At 45.4% G+C, this 23,142-nt stretch overlaps 1 protein-coding gene across 5 annotated transcripts; it reads left to right on the top strand.

The window, feature by feature from the left end:
* The first annotated feature begins 261 nt into the window (after nt 1-261).
* On the top strand, nt 262-20,792 carry cnnm4a (cyclin and CBS domain divalent metal cation transport mediator 4a). 5 transcript variants are annotated; one of them, XM_023960624.2, is made up of 8 exons: nt 262-1,767; nt 5,246-5,389; nt 6,115-6,243; nt 6,320-6,489; nt 10,966-11,062; nt 15,798-15,887; nt 18,842-19,007; nt 19,669-20,007. In XM_023960624.2, exons 1-8 carry the CDS (start codon nt 327-329, stop codon nt 19,796-19,798), a joined length of 2,367 nt encoding a protein of 788 aa, XP_023816392.1. In that variant the 5' UTR covers nt 262-326; the 3' UTR covers nt 19,799-20,007. The 5 variants fall into 5 exon arrangements, with proteins under 5 accessions (XP_023816392.1, XP_078812228.1, XP_078812227.1 ...); XM_023960622.2 differs by having other exon boundaries at nt 268-1,767; nt 18,842-19,017; nt 19,669-20,792; XM_023960623.2 differs by lacking the exon at nt 15,798-15,887 and having other exon boundaries at nt 272-1,767; nt 18,842-19,017; nt 19,669-20,792.
* Nucleotides 20,793-23,142: the final 2,350 nt, after the last annotated feature.

Below are 23,142 nucleotides of genomic sequence, written 5' to 3'. Positions count from 1 at the left end.
AAAAGACCTTAATGGAAACAATCTTTATCATCCTCCTGACTGCAGTACGCATGTCCCTTCCTGCTCCAGAGGCTTTGTTTACATAACAGCTGGATGAGGGACCGCGTGCATCCCGCCGCGTGCCGCAGAACCTCGCAGCAGAGAGGTGTGGTGGTTGTGCGCACGCGCGTGCCCGCCGCCGCAGAGCCGCGTGCCTCACTTCACCTGCGGCTGTGAGGTGGGCGGTGCTAACGGGAGGGGGTGTGCGCGCGGCTAGGGGCCGAAGGGGGCGGAGCCGCTCGGACGTGAGAAGGTGACGTCAGCTGGCAGGGCGCAGAGAAACAAACATGGCGGCAGAATGGAGCGGGCAGCACGGGTACGCTCTGACCGTCATCGTCTGCCTGTGGGGCGCGGCCGGCGGGCGCGCGGAGACCGCGGCGGCCGCGCCCGGTTCCGGCGGCGGGACGCAAGTGCTCGGGATGCGGTTCGAGCGCAGCGACAAGCCGGCCAGCACCACTGAGGACGGCGTCATCCAGGTGACCGAGCACAGCTCCGTGCAGCTCCGCTTCTACGGCGTGCAGCTCCACGCGGGCGCGTGGACGCAGATCCGCTTCACGGAGATCGTGGACAGCGGCGGAGGGGCGGAGGCGGAGGCGGAGGAGGCGGCCCGGGGGGGCAGCGGCATGACGGACACCCAGGACAGAACCTGCGCGGACTTCACCAAGGACATCGTGGTCGGGAGCTTCATGAACGTGAGCGGCCGCGGCACCACGGGGGTGCTGCGCGTGCACGTCAAGGCGCTGCGCAAGAGCGAGGCGCAGAAGGAGTACGCGCTGTGCACCCCCAGCGCGGACGGCGGCCGCTGGGAGCTGCTGGGGGGCAGCGACGGCAGGGTGCTGGTGCTGGAGGAGAAGAAGTCGATGCTGCCGCTGTGGCTGCAGGTCATCCTGATCTGCGGCCTGCTGGTGCTGTCCGGCATGTTCAGCGGGCTGAACCTGGGCCTGATGGCGCTGGACCCCATGGAGCTGCGCATCGTCCAGAGCTGCGGCACCGACAAGGAGAAGCGGTACGCGCGCAAGATCGAGCCCATCCGCAGCAAAGGCAACTACCTGCTGTGCTCGCTGCTGCTGGGGAACGTGCTGGTCAACACCACCCTCACCATCCTCCTGGACGACCTGATCGGCTCCGGGCTGGGCGCCGTGGTCGCCTCCACCGTCGGCATCGTCATCTTTGGGGAGATCGTCCCCCAGGCGCTGTGCTCCCGCCACGGGCTGGCCGTGGGGGCCAACACCATCATGGTCACCAAGTTCTTCATGCTGCTCACCTTCCCGCTGTCCTTCCCCGTCAGCAAGCTGCTGGACGTTCTGCTGGGCCAGGAGATCGGAACCGTCTACAACCGGGAGAAGCTGGTGGGGATGCTGAGGGTGACGGAGCCCTACAACGACCTGGACAAGGAGGAGCTCAACATGATCCAGGGGGCGCTGGAGCTGCGCTCCAAGACCGTGGAGGACGTCATGACGCCGCTGGCCAACTGCTTCATGATCCAGGCGGACGCCGTGCTGGACTTCAACACCATGTCCGAGATCATGGAGAGCGGCTACACGCGCATCCCCGTGTACGACGAGGAGCGCACCAACATCGTGGACATCCTCTACGTCAAGGACCTGGCCTTCGTGGACCCGGACGACTGCACCAACCTGAAGACCATCACCAAGTTCTACAACCACCCGGTGCACTTCGTGTTCCACGACACCAAGCTGGACGCCATGCTGGAGGAGTTCAAGAAAGGTCAGTCTGCCACCACTCCACCATACTACCACCACCATACTGCCACTGCCAGACCACCATACTACTACCACCACACCACCATACTGCCACAGTGGCTCAGGCGGTTGAGCGGGTCGTCCAATGATCGAAGGGTCGGCGGTTCGATTCCCACTCCCACCAGCCAAAATGTCGCTGTGTCCTTGGGCAAGACACTTCACCCTCCTTGCCTCCAGTGTAGCTCCACTGGTGTGTGTATGAATAATCCCGGTGATGGTCAGAGGGGCCGTAGGCGCGAACTGGCACCCACGCCTCTGTCAGTTTGCCCCAGGGCAGCTGTGGCTACAACCATAGCTACCATCACCAAGAATGAATGAGGAGTGAATGAATAATGGACACAATGTAAGCGCTTTGAGCGTCTGGAAAAGCGCAAAAAAATCCAATCCATTATTATTATTATTATTACTGCCATACCACCATACTACCACCACCAGACCACCATACTACCACCACCAGACCACCATACTACCACCACCACACCACCATACTACCACCACCACACCACCATACTACCACCACCACACCACCATACTACCACCACCACACCACCATACTACCACCACCACACCACCATACTACCACCACCACACCACCATACTACCACCACCACACCACCAGACTACCACCACCATACCACCATACTACCACCACCACACCACCATAATACCACCACCATACCACCATACTACCACCACCATACCACCATACTACCACCACCACACTACCATACTACCACCACCACACCACCATACTACCACCACCATACCACCATACTACCACCACCATACCACCATACTACCACCACCACACCACCATACTACCACCACCATACCACCATACTACCACCACCATACCACCATACTACCACCACCATACCACCATACTACCACCACCACACCACCATACTACCACCACCATACCACCATACTACCACCACCACACCACCATACTACCACCACCAGACCACCATACTACCACCACCATACCACCATACTACCACCACCATACCACCATACTACCACCACCACACCACCATACTACCACCACCATACCACCATACTACCACCACCATACCACCATACTACCACCACCATACTACCACCACCACACCACCATACTACCACCACCATACTACCACCACCATACCACCATACTGCCACCACCATTCACCACCATACTACCACCACCACACCACCATACCACCATACTACTACCACCATTCACCACCAGACCCCCATCAGGTATCCAGGACAACATCTATGCAGTTGATGTGTTCTGGTTCTTGCGGTTCGGTGCATTCCGGTACCAAACCTTATGGATCATTTTGTTGAAATTACTTTTCAGCTTCAGCTATTTTACGATGCTTTTGTTTCATCGACTAATAAATGCTGATTTTATTTCTTTTTTAATGTGAGATCCTGACATTGAGGTCAGTAGCATGACTCAGCGTGGATTCCTGCTGACTCGGCGGGAATTCAGTGCCGCCGGGTTGCAGCAGGACACCGTCAGCGCATCATTGGCTGCATCAGTGATGGATGTAATCTGACGACTGCTGCAGATGACCCCACCCCCCACCCCCGCCCCTCATTTGAATAATCTGTGAATCAACTGCTGTGTGACGGAGATTACTGCAGGAACCTCCTCACCTGATGATGTCATCACTGCCATGGCGAATCATCAAACAGAAGAAGAAAGCAATTTGTCTTCTTTGGTTCTTCTTTGGTTCATCTCTGGTTCTTCTGTGGTTCTTGTTTGGTTCTTCTGGGGTTCATCTCTGGTTCCTCTCTCCATTTCTTGGTACGTAGAACCTCCTGAAGTCTTTCAGCTGTGTCTAACATCAAAGTGTTCTGCACCCTCATGAGGTTCCTACATCTTGGTTTAGTTAACATCTGGCTCATTGGAAAAGACCTTCACAACCTAAAAACAAAAATTGCTTTCTGATCTAAGAACTTCGGTTTAGAACATTCATCCGTTGGTTTAGGACTCAGCAGACTTGGACGTCTCTCCCTTATGCTCCACTTTTAAAAAGTTTTTAATAATCACAGTTTGAGTTTCATGAAGTTCAGAATCTGGGACTAAAATGGGTTCCACACATGAAAGGGTCTAGAGATGATGACATCACACAGTTTGATCAGCTGTGTATTCTGCCCGGCAACAGGGTCATTCTGACCCTCGTGGGCCGTTTCAGTCGTCAGCTGCTGACTCGGCATCTCATCCTTCAGGTTGGAAGGATCACCACAACAGACATGGAGACGCTAACGAATGTCGTGCAGATGTTGGTTCTGACTTTGACGTGTTTCAGCGTGGTTCTTCACTCTCAGCTGGTCGTTGTGGGCGTGGCCAGCTTCTCTGAAGTCATCTGGAGCTGCAGGAACCGTTTAGAAGCGGCGGCGTCAGGAGCAGAGGACTTTGGTTCCTACAGACGGACTTCTGTCCTTCTTCACAGCTGTTTTGTTGATTCCTGGCAGTAAAGCAAAGCCCACATCACTCACCTTCCTCCATCGTGCTTCATAGTTGGTGTAAAATCATATGAAGACTTTAGAAGTTTACCTGCTTGGAGATGTTACTCCAGTTACAGGAGAATGTTTTGTAGGCGTTCCCACTTAAACACAGGTGGTCCGTCCGTCACCATCACGGTCGGTTCATTTGACAACAGAATCCACCTTTGAATTTCTACACATCTGTTTGCTTTTCGGAGGTTCTCACTCAGGATGTGATGTTACATGGCTGCGCCCATCCTCCCATCCCAATGGTGAAGTAGCCCTGTGCAGACCCCCCCCTCCCCAAACCATAATGTTTCCACCTCCATGCTCGACAGTGGGGATGGGGTTCTTGGGGTCATCGGCTGCATTCCTGTTCCTCCAAACACGACGAGTCCAGTTGATGCCAAAGACCTCCGTCTGGGTCTGATCTGACCCCAGCAGCTTCTCTCTAAATCATGAAGGTGTTAAAACTGATCAAACGGATCTGATCTGATCTGATCGATGATGCGTTTTCTCCGTCTCTGTGGAGCATCAAGGACGTGAAAAGAACTAAAACATTTTCTGCTTTGGTTGAATCCAAACTGTTTTTGCATCTACATTCTATTTTGGGACCTTTTCATCCTTTGTTTGTGTTCCAGCTGTCAGAAGAAAGTGGGCATGGTTTTCACATTCTTCAGGCCGCCGCAGGTTGTGAGGGCAGGGATGTGTTTAAGCCCCGCCCCCCGCCTCATTATCTCCTTTCTTTATCTCCGTCTGGCAGCTCCTCCGTCTGGTCTTATTCCAAAGCTCTTAGCGCCGTCTGGGCTGCATTAGAGTCCCCTTAAAAACAGTTAAATGATATCCACACGGGGGGGGGGGGGATTTGATGAAGGCGGTGAGGGAAGGGTGGAGCTGTGGCAAAGCCCCGCCCCCATCGCAGACAGCAGGACGTTTTGAATTTGACCTCTCGTCTTCCTCAGGTAAATCCCACCTGGCCATCGTCCAGAAGGTGAACAACGAGGGGGAGGGGGACCCGTTCTACGAGGTGCTGGGATTGGTCACGCTGGAGGACGTCATCGAGGAGATCATCAAGTCGGAGATCCTGGACGAGTCCGACCTGTACAGTGAGTCGGAGCTGGAGTCTGTTTTCTCATTCAAGAAGGTTTGGTGGGATTTTGGAGAAAAATCTGTAGAAACGAAACCGAAAAACCAACGAAGCGTTCGTGGTGACCGTCTCTGCCGAAAGTCGCAAAAAGATTTGAGGAAATTCAAGTCGTGAGTTGATTTCATTGGTGGTTCTGGAAACATTTCATCAAATATTAGTTCAGTTTAAGACGTCTAACTCCAAAACGAAATGAGTTTGGTGAAATATTTTACTAAATCTTTTACTTCAGTTTTACAAAAAACAAACAGATGTTGCTTCTTGTAAGTAAACTGATCAATTTTGTGAAAACATTGTTCTCAATCATATATAAAGAAATAAAACTTAAAAATGAAAAACAAAAAAGCTTTACAATAGAAAAAACACAATTTAAAAAATTGGGTAAAACAGGAAAAATGTAGTAATACATTAAAGTAAATCAATTAAGGATCCTTAAAAAATATTAATTACAATTACTGCTACATTTACTGTATGTTTAGATGAATATATAACATAACTATGGAACCAAAGACGGAACAAAATGATTTAGTTACATTTTATTCTTGAAAATAAATCCTTCCTTTTTTGGAAAATTCTGTGTCTTGATTCCAGGAATCCTTTTAATGAGCAGCAGAACTGAGTTTGGTTCATTATAGAAAACCGGATTTCATGTGACTGATAAGCCCCGCCCACCTGTGTTTTCTGCAGCGGACAACAGAAACAACAAGAAGGTGGACTCCAACAAGAACAAGCGCGACTTCTCCGCCTTCAAACACGACATCAAGTTGAAGATCTCTCCTCAGCTCATGCTGGCGGCGCATCGTTTCCTGGCCACGGGTGGGCGACTGGCGCCAACAAACCTCATATTCCAAAGGAAAGTAATCTGATTACTGTCTCCCTGTGACTCCGTCAGAGGTGAACCTGTTCAGCCCGTTCCAGATCAAGGAGAAGGTCTTGCTGCGGATCCTCCGTCACCCCGACGTGATCCAGGAGCTGAAGTTCAACGAAAGCGACAAGCGGTCGCCGCAGCACTTCCTGTACCAGCGAGGCAAACCGGTGGACTATTTCATCCTCATCCTGCAGGTGAGAACGTCCCGCTGCCTTCAGCTCGTGATGTCACTGCTCAGCAGGACTCCCTGTGTGAGCCCACCAGAACACAGCAGAACCTCAGCTGGAGGGCGTGTCACACGTATGAAATGTCAGTCTGTCGTGATTCACGCCTTCATTGTTCGTCAGATGTCCATGGAGAGTTTTAGCCGGCAGGTCTTCACGTGAATTCAGTTTTCAGCCGTTAAAATTTTTAGTCGGTTACGCGATTTAGGCGTATTTTATGTAGTTTTATTATTTCGTAAGTCCTTCATAGTTGTGTGTGACTTTTGTGTCTTTCTACGGCCGTTCCACGCGTGTCTAACAGGCGTTTCACGCACAAACCACCGATGTTATACCTTTTATATCGCATGTACAGCGCACATACCGTGTTCAAATGACGTCATTGACACATGAATCTCCAATGAATCTCCAAATAAACAGGACAATAATCAGTCGCGGTTCATGCAGGATTGCCGTATTTTGTAACGGGAATATAAATCAGCCGGTCTTTCACTTCCCACCTGTCTGTTGGGAGTGGGGGTCTCCCGCTCCCCCTATCTGGCTCGTCCAGGCAGGGGGTCGGGTGCCTCGGCGGGGACCCCCCTTGATGCGGGTCAGTAGAGTTGCCGGGGCCCGTGGCGGGAGCTGACCATGGTGCTGATGCCATGTCGTTTCTGCTCGGTGCTCCAAATGTCCAAATAGATCAGTGAAGCGCAGGCTTACGTGTTCTCTGTGTGGTTCATTTCTACCTCCCTCTTCCGTGGTTTAACGCGTCTAGTTCATCTGTGAATAAGTCGTATAATGAACCACAACTTTTCTCACTTTTTCCACGTATAATTGTACGTATGATGATTTTAAATGTAGACAATAAAATACTAGCTAGACTTTTGGAAACCGTTCTTCCAACTGTTGTGTCTCCAGACCAAACTAGATTTATTAAAGATAGACAAATGTTTTTTTAATATCAGAAGGTTGTTTAACATAATTTACACCTGTAGCCCTAAAAACAAAGGGCTGGAGGTGTTACTCTCATCGAACGCAGAAAAAGCATTTGACAGGGTTGAATGGGATTCCCTCTTTTCAACCCTGTCTTGTTTGGCTTTGGCCCTAAGTATATCTCTATGATAAAGTTACTTTATGCTGATCCCAACGCGTCAGTACAAACAAACATCATTTGTTCAAGTTGGCGACATATCAGGATACAAGATTAAAATGTCAAAGAGCATATTGTTTCCCATAGATTTCAGCAGTACAAACTTGAATATACTGACATCTTTTCCTTTTGATGTTTCAAATAACTTTAGATACCTTGGAATTAACATAACAAAAAATATATCTGGACTTTTTAAACAATTTTTTAAACCTCTATCAATAAACAGACAAACAATTTAAGCGACTAAGTAATCTACACATCTGGTCGTATAAAGATAGTTAGAATGAATGTATTGCTAAAATATGTATTTCTTTTCCAAAGCATCCCGATCATAATTCACAACAAGTTGTTTTTAAAAATAATTTCATCATTTATTTGGAACAAAAAAAACGGCCAGAATTAAAAAAGTTTTGTAGTTAATCTGTATTATTGGTCCTGTAATATTCGATGTATGTCCGTCTGGGACGGAAGAACCGGACCTGACTGGGAACGGTTGGGAAATCAAGCTTTCTTCCCCAATACAGTAAAGTCGCTGCTATATTCTACATCAGATCTTTCTACGTTTAAACTGCCAGAACAAAATAGTATCTCACTCCCTTAAAATTTGGTCCCAGATATGAAAATATTTTAAATGGAATTTTTGTTCAGTACAAATGCCATTTACCGACAACCAAGCTAACAAATTACTGTCACACGATGCATTTAAACAATGGGGCTCTAAAGGAATCCACTTAGCTGCAGATTTGTTCATAAATAAGACCTTCTCTACATTTGACCAATTAAAACAAAAATGTAACATTGATAACAAAGACTTTTTCAAATATTTGCAGATTGGCGACCTTATTAGGGCAATTTTTCCCTCCTTCCCCAGTCAACCAGAGGAAGATGTTATGGATAAGATTTTACTCAAAAGGTCCATTGAAAAAGAACTCTATTTCTACAATATATCATAATCATTCAAATATTAAATGCACGGCTACATTGGATCGTCTGAAAGAAGCCTGGAGTTTGGACTCAACAGTGGATAAAGGCTCAGCAGCAGACGTGGCTTCATCCAGTTCAAAATGCTTCACAGGCTGCACCTGTCCAGGAAAAAATGATCCAGAATGTTCCCCGGAGTGGACCCTTCATGTGAACGTTGTGGACATTTGGGACTGCAACAGAATCATTCCCTATTGGACAGAAATATTTGAAAAATTGTCTCTAATATTTAAGGTTAAACTCCCATTGGACCCAATAGATTATTCGGCGTTCCAACTGCTGGAATATGTTTAATCAGTAAACACAAATATGTCTTAAGTTACCCTATTGATTAGGCATCTAATCCTATTTAATTGGAAAAGAAATTTCCCCCAACACATCTTCATTTGGTAAGAAACATAATGCAATATTTAAATTTAGAAAATATTAAAGTTTCACTGAGACAGCAAGAACACCTTTCTTATGAAAGATGACAATCATTTATTGATTATTTCAACGGTATATAGACAAATCAACCTCAACTTAAACATTTAATTGTAAAATCTGCAGGGTTTTTGTTTGTTTGTTTAGTTTTCTTTGGTTTTTTTTTTTTGGTATTGTATTGTTTGCTGAAAAAAAGAATAAAAACAAAGTAATTCAATCCATGTGTAGCGATTCTAGACAAAAGACGAGTTTGAACCCTGAACTTTTGCCTGTAGATACGCTGGATCAATATCTTTATAGGGTTCTGATCGGTGAGATGAAGCCTGGATGGGACGAGGGCTTTGACCGGAGAACATCGCTCCAAAAACGGGCGACTTGGTGTCAGGAAGTACAGTAAAAGTCTACGCATCAGCCAATCAAACCCACTCTGAATAATTACTAATCAAAGTAGCTCCTAGAAGGAATCACTAATCAATCGTCCACATCTGTCATTGAATCCATTTTACGTTTGTTTCTGGTGTAAACTAGCTAGCTCTGTGTTTTTCCAACTAAAACAGGTTTTGTGTCACTTTCCTGTCTGAACACCAACTCGTTGTTTTTAACATCCCAGACCCTCGTGGGCATTTACAGATGTGCTTGTGGGAGGGTCCGCGTCAGCCAATCAGGGCAGGGGGCGGTCTCTTCTGAAAACATCAGAGACAGAAGTTACTTAAAGATCCACTTTGATCATCTTTTGATCTATTTTCAAAGTCTTTTCATTATGATGACGCTATTTTTAGCCAAAATCTAAACCTGTGTCGTTTTCTGGGACATAGTTTCTGCAGAGTGGCAGGATTTTGTCAGAAATTCTCCTCTGAGTTGTGGGTGGTAGTGAGCCTGTGCTCATTTCCCATCATCTCTTTGTTTACACAGTCTCCTGCTAGCTTACAGCCCCTCACACCCCAAAAACGGCAGTAATATTGTAGCTATCCAGTCTAGATCCAGATTCCAGATCAGACCAGGGAAACGAGGGCGTTCACGGATCTGTTTGTCTGCATCAGAAGGGGGCGGAGCACGGAGCTTGTGGCCCCGCCCAGCATCATTTCTATGTCAGAAATACAATCTTTCTCAAACTGCATTATTTTCTTGTAGATTGAGTGCAGCAGGTGTCTGAAAGCGGGGGATGGGGTGACCAACTAGGAGGTCAAAGGTTAAAGGGGGGATAGGGAGGGGGAAAAAATGAGAGAAGTTCACGATGATGAAGATGATAACACCTGAGGTGTAGATAAAGTGTCTGCAGAGACGCAACCTGAGCGTCCTTACGCCTCGCTCCAGCTGAGGTGTGAGTTCTGGCTCCCTGCTGACCGCTGGGACTGAGACTTAAACGGAGCTCACGTTGTCAATGACAGTCCTCAGACAGCGTGGTGGAGGGTTACTACACGCCGGTGCTGGAGGTAAGGAGACACTGATCCCTCCTCTGGAGCGCCACTCTCAGAATGTATTATTTATGGGATGGCGAAGTGATTGTGTGACCGACCACAGGACACGCGGCTGGAATCTCAGGCTTTAACTGAAGGTCAGCGTAGAAAGGTGTGATGGACTTTAAGGAAAAAGGTTCAGGGATTCGTTTAGGTCAGAAGACCGGTGAGTGACTGAGATGACCAAACTCCCAGCCAGATGGTTTAAAAACACAGGGTCCTGTGATGGAGCCCTGCAGAACTCCACGGCTAATCGGGTCAAACTGTTTTCCAGGTTTTCATCCTAACAGTAGTTGAAGCAGAAAGTGAGCTTTAGAAATGAAACTGCTGCATGACTCCTCCCTCCTCTTCCTCCCTCCTCTTCCTCCCTCCTCTTCCTCCATCCTCTTCCTCCCTCCTCTTCCTCCTTCACTGTGGGACGTGTGAACCTGACAGAAAATGTTTTGTGTTTTTCAGGGTCGGGTTGAGGTGGAGGCTGGAAACGAGAACATGAAATTTGAAACGGGTCCGTTCTCTTACTACGGAGTCATGGCGCTGAGCACGCCGTCGCTGGGTGAGAAGACACACGACACGACCACGTGCACGCTCCCCCGGCTTCCTCTTCCTGCTGGACTCTTGGTTGAACGTTGAGGTTCTGGAAATTCACCTGTTACTGCAGGAAAACCTTCCGGGAAATAATATTATGGGATATAATTCCATGCAGACCATCAGGGATTACTGTGAGGATGAAGGTTAAGGGAACCGGCTCCAACATGTCGCGGTGCAGCAGAACTTCTGGTCCACATGGACCAGAACACCACAGTTCCTCTCTGAACCGAGCGTTTGTTTGTGGGGCAGCTGAACATCCAGGTATCAGGTGTGTTCATGAGCTGTTCGGCACTTTGATCAAACCGACCGGCGCCGGAGGGAAGCTCCGGCTTTTGGTTCCTTCGCTGGTTCCATGCGGATCTTTTGGGGGGATTTCCTGGCGCCTCAGACGCCTGCTGTGCGCCATGACACCGGGGTGCTGCAGGAGTCTTACTGATCCTCTGTTTAGTTTTGGAGGTGTGGATGCGGTGACTCCGCCCTCTTTGTTCCTTTCAGAGACGTTTAAGAGCCTCTGACAGGGTCAGACATGCTAACAAATGTGCTGCTCTGAGGCTCCGCCCCCTGTTGTGAGGCTCCGCCTTCTGCTGCCGAGGAGGCGATGAAGGAGGTCCTGTTGGCCTCACGCCATGAGGGGGTCTTAAAAACGGAAAGATTCAAAGAGGATGTGCGAGCACCTGATTGGATCCGGAGCCAATTTAGGACCGTTGGTCTAAAAATTCTGATCTGAAAAAGTTTTTCAGCCTCGAGTTCTGGAAGTCCAGAAAAAAGTGTGTTAGCGTTTAACCCAGGAATGGGCAACTCCAGGGCCCAACGTCCCCCACCCTGGCATGTTCCATTCGGCTGGACACACCTGGACCAGGTAATCGGTCATCAGCTCGGATATCTGGAAATCATGCAGACACTGTGGCCCTGGAGGCCTGGAGTTGCACATCCGTGAGTGAGGCACGTGCACACACGTGATGAGATCCAGGTCAGAAAAGTCTTCCTGGTTCCAGCAGAGCGTGATCACCACCGCATCGTTTTCTTTCTCCGTCCCTGTCTCCTGATTGGCCGATCAAAGCTGCTTATGAGAGTCGTTTTTCATGAACGTGGATAATCGAACGTCCCTCAGGTCGTGTCAGGACGGAGACGGCAGCGTGAAAACACGCACCATGCGTCTTTGAGGCTCCTGGTCGCTCTCGGAGTCGTTGCCGCTCAGCGTTGGAGGGCAACGTTGTTCAGAAAATGTCCTCAGTTTCCTGTGGATTTGGGGGTGTGTTGTTTTCTGGTTTGCCCCACCCATTTGTCATATGTATCCGTCTTCATGACCCTTGACCTTTTGTGAGGCCTGCACTTCTTTCTTCTGCTTCTTTCTTGACCTCCTGGACGAGTCTTGGTTTTGTTTTTTGTGTTTGAGCTCATGAGGTACTTTTATTCTGAAAGGATTAGTGCGCCTGGCTTCCTCCGAGCTGCTGACGCTCTTCGACGAAGCGCTGCGTCAGTCAGCTGCCGGTCAAACCGTCAGGACAAAAGCCAAGAGGCTTAGTCCAAATTTGGAAGCTCTTAGTGTCCTCAGGAACGTCTGCCGGTGAACTGAGAGGAAGCAGCCGAACGGGTTCGATTCCCGCGCAGCTTCCTGTTCCTACAGGTCCGGTCAGAGTGAAGCACTCTGGGAAATGGTCAGACTTCTGAGTTTGGTGCTGCATCTTTGCTTTTGTTCCTCTGAGCAAAGAAAGAAGTGAATTTTTTAAACAAAGTTTGCTGGAAGATGGAGGCTTGAGTTGACCTCTGGCAGATTCTCCGGTGGAGTTTCCAGATTGGTTAACCGTTTCGCCTCCGGTGACCAGGCAGGCCGCTGAGTGGATTTGTGTGATGGCCGCTTAATCCGACCATTGAGATCTGCTCCCGAATCAAAGGAAACGTTCAAACCAGGAGAAAAGAGAATCAGTTTGAATTCGTTATCAAATATTTTATTGTTAATCTTAATCTGGAGATCCTTTTAAAAATAATTGCATTTGAAAAAAGAAGTCTTGAAGAATAAAAACAACAAATCTAAAATGGTTTAACTCTCCTGCTATCTTCTGGGTCAAACTGAGCCATTTTGAAATTTAAAAATAACAAACAAACTTTAAAGTATCTTTCCACTATGAAACTTCTCCTCTTTGGCTTATTTAGTGGCATGAAACATGAAATGAAAAAGGTTCAGTTGAAATTCAAATAAAAAGAAACATGACAGAAGAATCGAGGAAGAAATGACCTCAATTTAGATAAAGAAATGTTTTTGGATGTAGCTATTTTTTTTAAAACCTATTTTTTTTAAAGTTTAAAATGTACTGCAATGAGGTGCCTACCACAAAAGGTGGCGCCACTTCCACAACAAACAAAATATTGTAACTTTTGCAAACCTGATTGTCAGGGGTCAGGGGTCAGGGATTTGGTGACAGGGGTCACCAAATCCAGGCCTGGAGGGCCGGTGTCCTGCTGGTTTTTCAGAAACCCTGCCTGATTTGCTGCTGATTAACTGGATCAGGTGTGTTCAGCCAATGAGGAGCCTCAATGGCAGGATGGTTGGAAAACATGTAGGACACCGGCCCTCAAGGCCTGGAATTGGGGTCCCCTGGTCTAAAATATAAAAGCTATTAATTCTCAGCAACATGCTTTTATTTTGGAGCTGCATCATTCTTTTTTCCAGATTAAAAGCTGACAGAAACGCTGTCCTGACTCCACAGCAGCATCTAAAAATGCGACTCAGCAGTTTGTCTGCTGTTGCTGTGATGACTCGGCAACAGCATTAAAGCCCCTCCCCCCCATAAGGAAAAGATTGTAAAATTCAGGGATTTTTAACATTTTCCAACAATATAGGAAAAGAAAACTTTAGTTTGAAAAAGTCTACAACCACAACCTGAGTTCTGTTGACCTTTGACCTCAGGGAGAGGCCGCCTTCTTGAATTAAAAAAAAAAGAAAATACCTTTAGCTTTACTTTCACCTTCTAAAAATTTTAGCAAGCACTGGGGAAAAGGTGTCGGTTTTAATGTTCTGTAGATTTTTTACGGCTTTTGCATGGCGAGCTTGCAAAAAGTGGCGTTCCCCTGTTTCTCACACATTTTTTACCGGAATATGGTGAAAATGTAATACATGGATCGTTGGCTTTATATCAACCAAACGACATGACGTACAATATGAGTATATTAGGAATGCATGATTGGCCTAAAAAACCTCTGTTGCTATGGAAATCCAAAATTGTTCTTTTTCAGATTCTCCTAAAAATGACATCGACCTGTTTGTCACCCCCAGGTGACCAAAAAATCAAATGGTTGCTATGTAAATAAAACCACACAAAATGTTTTTTTTTAATTAATTTATCCCGTGCAGCTCTGACTAGGGGACTAGGTGAAGTAGGGGGAGAGTGAAGGGTTATGCCAATAAGGGGGGGTGGGGTCAAAAGGGACGGCAAAGCCACTTAGGGGGGTGGCAAATCCACTTTAAATCTTTCATTTTTAACAGACGGTTTGGGAGTCAAAAAAAGAAAATATTTGTACTGAAGTCTGTGCAGATTCTTATTCCACCAAGGGAGCGGGTCCAATTCATTCACCTGATGTTTGTCTTTCATCATGTAGGACATTTCACCTCCTCCAGGAGGCTCTTTCACTCCTCACTAAAGATAAACCAAATGCAGATGAAAGCTTAGATATTTAAAATAATATCTGAAGTCTGTTCTGGAGAACTTCTGCCTCCTTGTTCACTTTCATTTCTGTTTCCTCATCTGAGTCGTGCAGACGGACGTTCCTCTGGGTCATCTGTGGATTTCTCCCTTGTTGTGATTGTTGTTTTCTGACAGATTAGCTTGTGTTTGTGAGAGGTGGAGGTGTGGGTGGAGGTGGTTCTGGGCTGGTGTCACCTTTTCTAATGATACATTTGATTGAACTCTGCTTCTTATGTCGTCAACTGACTCATCCACTCCTCAGTTTTTCTTGTAATCTGAATCGTTCAGCTTCTTTGGTGACGATAAGAAGTCAAAGTTTCTTGCTATTGAAATCTGTAGTTGTCCTGCTTTCTTGGTGTCTCTGAGGTAAAAACCAATGACTGTATGCGAGAACTGGACTGAGCGACCCCCTCGCCCCCCATAGAAAATGGTTTTACTTCTAGCTCCAACCAAATAAAGTCAATTCAGTTGCTTTCTTTTGGCGACACATATGCCGCCATGTTGGAGCCGGACGTCATCAATAAGCAGCGATCGGTCCGAGTCGACGTTTCTATGGCAACCAACCACTTTCACCAATCAGGAGTGATCTTGCTGGAAGGCCTAAGCTCCTACCACCTGAAAGCAGGTTACACCTAGACGTGGGGGCCAGCAGGCTCCACCTACTTTTATTGAGGCATCTGATTGGTCAGTTTATAATTTGAACTACTGAGAAAATATCATAAAAAATAGAAACATGTATTTAAAAAAAAGGTATCAAAGCCAGAACAGATATTCTGACCAATAGAATGACTGAAGAATCTGTTTATTTCTCTATAGGAGTCTATGGGATTTTATTGTAACTTCCTGTTTGAACGCCATGGGGGAGGGGCCACTCAGTCCAGTTCACATATACAGTCTATGTTGAAAGTAGAAACCGATTTCGTGCCTCTGGTTTTTAAAAAAAGGAAAACAAATCAATGAAAAGACGATCAATAATAATCAGCTGACTTTTTTTTGCCCCCCCCCCCTCTCTCTCAGCCGTCACCCCCCCCCTGTCCCCGTCAGTGACGTCCCCCCCTCCACGACGCCTCTCTCTAAAGAGGTTTTCTCTTTTCTCTCGTTTTCCAGGTAAATAAACTCTCACATAGGTGAGAGGACAGGGGGGCAGGGTCTATTTTCCCCCCACAATATTTTCTCCTTCATTTTCTTTTCTTTCATCTTGAAGTCCTGTTCCAGCGAGTCCCACGTTTACACAGAAACAGACACATTTCCGATCCAATCTGAGATTTTAACTAATGAAAAAACAGTTTGGAGCAAATACAAACCGCCTCATAAATGACGATATCTATTAGAAAATAAACATTCTTTAGAAACAATTGGTAAAAAACATTTTAATTATTTGTTTTACAATTCAATTAACTATAAACCACTTAAAATCTATATTTTAAAGTACATGACACTTGGCTGTTCGCTAAGCACAGTAGCAGTCAAACACAGTCAAAATTTAAGTGTTACATTATTTTACAATTAAAAATAGGAACGTAAAATTATGTTTGTCTTCATGACAAAAAATCAAATTACACAATTAATGTAAGCCCGCTGGTTTACGTTAATTGTGTAAAAAGTTGAAGAGTTACGGTGAGTCAAATAGAATTTATTATTTTGCCGTCACCGGTGACAGCTCTGATGTTAAAGGGTTAAAGAAAATTAATAATTAATTTCACGTTTAAAATTTGTAAAAACTCATTAAAAAACAAAAAATACATTTTTTTAATTGTGATCCACACTTGACTAACGAGAAAAGCTGCCCCCCGCTGTCTCCTTTAGGTACTGCAGTGTAAGTGAGAACTTGCTGGATGGGACTCTGCTGATGACACAGCACCCTGTGCTTCCTGACCCTCACAAACTGCCTCCTCATTTAACCACTGATCCCAGGACAGATGCCTCATGTCGGTCTTTACCTGGAGAAGGGCGTGGTGAATCTGAGCCTGGGTCTCTGGTTAACTGAATAGTTCCACATTTTACTGAATGTGCTCTTTTGGTCTCCGTGAGAATGACATGAGGGCCCTGAAGGCATCACGATGTGCACATGTGACTTGGCCTGGCTTTTCCTTACCTGACCCTCTATATTAACCTGGACTTGGGACTGGCACACAGAAACATCAGAGGGCGCCCCCATGTTCTGCAGTAACTAACAGCGGTCTCCCAATCAAGGAGTAACCAGTCCCCACCCTGGTTATCTAGATCTGGCGTGTCCAGGGCGGCGGGACTGAATCTGCCAACATCTTTGATGAAATCTTTTTTTTATTTTTCTTGTGGTATAATAAAATCTGTGACTGCGTCCTCTTCTTGTCACATCATTTCTGTGAGGAGGGTTTGTTCAAAGCGGGTTTGAAAGCCCCAAATCCTGTGGACTGTATATTGACCCTGTTTGTGCTGATCACTTGATAATAAATATAAAGCTGAAAACCGGCTTCAGACAGAAGAGCGTTGCAGCAAACTGAGAAACAGAACAGAGGAAGGGATGTGAGGGTCAAGTTATATCGGTAGAGGAGAAGAAGAAGAGGAAGAACATCTAATCCAAAGTAGACTCAACCAAACATGGAAAAAGTCTGTGGAGCTGCTCCAGGCCGGCTCACACGTGTAGGGGAGGGGAGGTTACATAGTTGACGTCAAAGCGTTGAGGCATTGTGACCTGCACAGAGTTATCGTGACCGCGATCAGAACGATCAGTAAATTGGAGTGTGGAGACAGACGTGGTTGAGCGCGTTGCCCCTTTTCCAGTGTCCGTTCTCCTCTGAATGTCGCTTTCAGACACCTCAAAGGATCTGAACACATGTGGTGATCTGAAATCTAAAAATGTCTTTAGTGGTTTTGAGAAACTAAAAGTAATTTTAAATTGAATAATCCCAAGTTAGGTCAAGTGAGATCTGACTGTGGTTTTGAGAAATCCCCTTTCTGCCGCTAACAGTCCCAGCTCAGGTTGATCCCGAAAGAACCCACATGGAGTTCTGTCCGTCAGGACCTCGTCAGCGATTTAACATTTAGATTATCTTGTCAATTTCATATGCTAATGTTAGCATTAGCATGCTAAAGCTATTAGCGTTCTAAAGCTAGCATTAACACGCTAATGCTTTTAGCGAACAGATGTTCTATAGATATTATATTAGTACCAGAGGACCACGCTATGCTAACATTAGCGAACTAATGCTAGTACGCTTATGAAGCTATCATGCACTAATGCTAGGATCAGCATTCTAATACTACTGTGCTAATGCTAGTAGCAGACTAATCCTATCATAAGCATGCTAATGCCACCATTCTAATGCTAATGCTAGCATGCTAGCACATCAGAAAAATGACTCTTTTCTGATGTTTTCAGTTTTTTTATATTTTATTGGAACTTTCGATTATAAACATGCTTCAAAGAACCAAAATAATTTTGCATTCACATAAAATCACTTTAAGACTTCAAACCGTCTGCATGTATGTTGGTCACCCTTTTTTGTCTCAGTGTAGCGGCAGGATGTTTTTTGTCATCCGTTTTTGACCCTTTTAAATAAGTTTGTGCACCTTCCTCAAAAGCCAAGGGGATCAGCTGGGCATGAACCTAACAGGAAAAGTCCTGGTTCAGTTTTGAAAGTTCACATGTGGCCTGCAATGATAAAACCAAGTGAGCCAGCATATGTCCTTAAAAATGGTGAACTATTCCTTCAGGCCAAAGCCTTCTCCTTCATCTGCCCCCATGATCTCGTCCCCTGATCCCTAATCATGGACACTCCCCAACCCTCCAGACGGAAAACCGTGACTTTCATCAGCCAACCGGAGAGGTCCATCCTCTGAGGATGGGTGGATCTGGTGCAACCAAGAGAAGTTTCAAACTGCCTCATCGCATGGCAGACCATGTCTGCACCATCAGCCGTTGTGTGACGCTGATGCTTTTTGTGTTTGTGTTGCCGTGGCCTTCATCACTTTTCTCTCTACATCTGCACTTTCCTTGTTTTTTTTCCTCATCTGGTTTCATTTGAACAGTTCTTTTCCTGTTTGTGTTTTCCTGACTTTGCTTTCTTGCCGTTCCTCAGAGTTTCGTTCTCCGTCACACGGAGGGAACTTGAACCGCTCCGCTTCTCTGAGCTGCACAGAGCGTGCTCAGGAGAGCGGCTCCATCAGCGGGAGCCAGCCCCAGATACCGGGAACCCCCTTCCAGTACATCCCGGACTTCAGCGTTCGAGCCCTCACTGACCTTCAGTATGTGAAGGTACCTGCGTTCAACAAACCAATTCTGGACAAGATTCCAGAACCTTACCCTGACTGGTCAGATCAGTCTGGAGTCAAATTCATAAATGCTTTGGTTAATAGTTATTCAAAACCTTTTAGTCAATTATTGCTTCAGATTTAAATACTACAATGTAAAGGATTAGTAACATGAAATGATTAATCCTCATTAATCCTCATGTCACCCTCAGATTTATTTCACGTCATGTTCTGCTGGAAGTTTCTCCTTCTTAGGGGGAGATGTTCTCCAAAATCGGAAAATACTCTGTTGGCTTCTTATATGGTTGTCCCTTGTTTACAGTCAAAAATTAGACAAAGTCTGCAAAGTATTAAACCTTATTTCTTACAATGATTCACTTCTGTCTGAGAAAAGTCTTGAAAGTGGTTAAAAAAGGAGTTTTACAGCCTTAAAATATCCGTAATCCTACTTTTTTTTTTTTTTAGAAAGTGACCCCCATAATAACTTTATTAAAAACAGGAGAGTATCATCAGCGTAAAACTTTACATACATACTATTGTTTGTTATCATTTTACTTCTGTTTTCTACATTTAAAGGAGACAAAGTTATGAGTTTGTTTTGCTGCTTGTGCTGAACGGACGTTGGGATTGTTTGCTTGTCTCCGCCCCTCCTCAGGTCATACGGGCTCACTATCAGAATGGCCTCCTGGCGTCCCGCCTGGACAGCATGCCTCAGTCTCCGGAGGGCAGCCGCACAAGGCTGGACACATCCCTCTCTTTGCCTCCCGTCACGCCGCCCGGGTTGAGCACTCCGCTGCCTCTGGCCACGCCTCCTGTAAAGCACCAGTCATCCAACTCGCAGCCAACGCCACCAAACAGTCGCTCCACCCAAAGCTCCTCCAGCCGCTCCCCAAGCCAGCCCCAAACCACGCCCATTTCCAACAACCACAGTCCCCTCTCCCAGACCTCCCCCTCTTTGGCAAAGTCAGCATCTTCTGCTCCAAGTCCAACTCTAACCGTCTCCCAGCTCTCCCCGCCCTCTGAGGGGCCGGAAAACACTGCAGGAGAGACCACCACTCTGCTCAGTGAGCAGCACAACTGTGCAGGCCCCCGTCAGCCCAGCTACACCCAACCACACCAACACATCCACTCCATCGGTCACGCCCACACAGAGAGTACCATCTAGCAAAACGCCTCCTGTGTAATCCCGAATTTTTTCTGAGGGACGCGAAGGACCAGAGACCATCACCCAGTCTGTCCTGCATGCTTCCAAACCAACACAAATACAAACACGATAATAGGAGCTGAGACAAAGTGCAGACGAGAAACTCCACCCACTGGCGGTGGGGCTGGTGGAGGTCTAAGCTCCTCTTGAAAATGGCCCCTCCTCTTTCTCCCTCTGCAAAAAACACAGAGCTGAATGGAATTCAGTTTATGTCGTCAAGCCAGAATATAGACATTTTAAATTCAAATCCAACCAAAACGCTGCCCTCTGTGGTCATATGCAGTACTGCATCCTGCATGTTTAGCATTAATCTACTTTTCACCGTGTGAAATTAACATGTAAAACTGTTCCTGCTAGACATGTGCATTTGGAAAACAAGAATCGTTTATATGTCGAGGAGCTCGCAAAGAATTGAGCTGAAAAACAATTTATACGTTTTAAGCAACAAGCGCAGTTTCTTTCACCTCCAATGCATTTTGGAAGACGATGCATCAAAACCACAGCAGGAACAAAAAACTGTATTCATTATTTAAATGATGTGAGTTTTACAGGAAAAACAGTTTTGCAGTTGAAAAGTTTGAGACTTTTTTTTTTTCTTTTCTTTTTTTTTTCTTCTTTTGTCCAAAGAGCGAAACTTCCAAAGTTATAAAGTAAACCACAATGGTTTAATTTACTGTAAGAATGCGTTCAGGTAGGTCTCTTTTTGTCAGAGATTGTGTGTTCTTCAGAACCGAGGCCTCACAGTTGGACACATTCACAAACCAGCAAACGGACCAGACTCACTGTGGCTTCAGGAATGCCACGTGGAACCGAACGCATCACTGGGGCTGCAGGTTTGTGAAGCCGCTTCAGTCCAAACGACTGCTCTTAGATTTCAGGAAACCCAATTCAGTTCTAATCCTGAATTTGGAATGTTATCAGAAAATGGGCGGAGACAAGAGTTTGGAGGCGGAGCCCGATGGTCCACATCAGATCATTTCAAAACAAACCGTGGTGCTGAATAAATAGCTTTGTGAAATAGATGCATTGAAACTGCTGACAGTTTTATAATTCAATCGACTGTGTTGATATTTTTACTTTTATAAAAATGAAAAAGGCAGAGACAGGTGCAGCCGGGTACGGTCTGGATTATATGACAACTCAGGATTAACGGATAATTCTGCCTGTTGCTGACAGTTGATGTCAAGCAGCATGCAAAGCCATTTTTACACTCGAAGACCAAACAGGATGATTATGAAAGGTTTCAATGGCTTTAAAAAAAGCTCAGTTCTTCATTAATTCCAGAAAATGTAAATAATTCAGATATTTCCTGTATTCATTTTTTTCTAATGCTAGTGGTTGAGTTTGGACTGGAGGGACGAGAACCTGCAGCACTGGTGATGTGGGGTTGAAGGCAGCATTATGAGGGAACTGCATCGACGTTTGAGTCGTGCTGGTTGTCCTGACCTACCTCCAGAAGGAAATATGTTTTCCAATATTTTATTTTTCAAGAGTGCAATGTGAACATTTATGTTGAGTAATGTGTCTTTGAATGCAGTTGTTTTTTTATATATATTTGTTTTCTTTTATTTCTTAAAAACAAGCGGTGTTTGTCCGACAGGACGCACGGGTGCTCTTTCTCGAGTCTTCCACGCGGCGTTTCCTCTCATGGCGAGGAGCGTGGAGCAGAGACGAAAGGCCATCAAACTGGACCTTAGATTACTGCGACACTGTGCTACTGACACATGGAGACAGGTTAGAAGTGATACCAAACTGAATCTGCAGGTTTAGCGAGTATTAGAAATGTGAAATGAGTTTTCTTCAAAACAACAACGAAAAACTCTTCAGTGGGAGCTTTTGATGTATGTTTTTTATTTTATCTATGAGGGATGCATTTAACATCAGACCAAAACCTTTTTTTGTTTTGTTTTTCAGGAATGAGGGACACAATTTAAATAGCCAAATTCTGTAACCTCTAGTTCTTTTATGCTTAGGCATTTCTTGTGTCCTTTATTTAATAATGAGTTGAAACGGATAATTGTAACGCACCTTTTCTTTGTGTTAAACATTATTATGGAGGACACTGCAGTTTTGCGGGTGTCCGCTCCACTCGGTAAATTGCAGAATCCTGAAATCCCTAGGAAATTATCAGCTGTTATTTGGCCAAAGCTCCTGTTTTTAAATCGTTAATTTAAGGTTCAAGGTCAAGCTGACGATGTGCACAAACTGGATGTGACAGACACTTTTTTTTCCCCACACGGCGACATGGCCTCGGCTAACTTTTTTCGTCTCTTGGTTGCTATTATAGAATAAAGTAAACTTTATTTGGAAATCTTCAATATAGAAGCACATTAGAGTAGATTATTGTAGTTTGATCCTAAAAAGTATCCAATAATAAATAGAATTCACGCTGAGGTGTAAAATAATAGCACAGATTTACTGTTGTGATGCTAGCTAATGTTAGCATGCTTCCTTTCTAGCTTAATTTATGGCAAGCGAAAGGGAACATAAATCATGTGTGTATGTATATACATGTATATACACATATATATATATATACACACACACACAGTAATTGGGTTGTGGCGAACATTTTTGTTACTTCAGCTAAGAAGGAAGCATGCTAGCCTTAGAGCTAACATCCCAAGAACAAACCTGCACCATAATTTTATTTATACATATATATAAAAAATTATAAATATAATATTTTTTGTATACTTTCTAATTAAGTACTGTATTTAAGTATATATTGGGAATATCTAAGTGAAAATCTGCCTTTATCCTTTGTTAAAAAACTTACGTGGAATATAAAAATAACAGCCCTCCGTAGAAAAGGATAAGTAGAATATAGTCAGAGGGTTCATACTATTATCTATTATAAATATTTCTTAGTGATTTTTTTTAAAATATAAATTTATTTTCTGTTATTCCAAAAAAAAAGTAGTT

Source organism: Oryzias latipes, chromosome 12 (genome assembly GCF_053564925.1).
Source record: "Oryzias latipes strain Hd-rR chromosome 12, Olatipes_Hd-rR_3.1".
Taxonomy (NCBI): domain Eukaryota; kingdom Metazoa; phylum Chordata; class Actinopteri; order Beloniformes; family Adrianichthyidae; genus Oryzias; species Oryzias latipes.
This window is presented reverse-complemented; position numbering and strand designations above follow the sequence as displayed.

Excerpts from the sequence above, each read along its gene's own strand:
- cnnm4a (XM_023960622.2), top strand. The coding sequence starts at position 327 with ATGGCGGCAGAATGGAGCGGGCAGCACGGGTACGCTCTGACCGTCATC. Across the intron at positions 5,390-6,114 it reads GGACGAGTCCGACCTGTACA|CGGACAACAGAAACAACAAG; the intron begins GTGAGTCGGAGC and ends TGTTTTCTGCAG. Across the intron at positions 6,244-6,319 it reads GCATCGTTTCCTGGCCACGG|AGGTGAACCTGTTCAGCCCG; the intron begins GTGGGCGACTGG and ends TGACTCCGTCAG.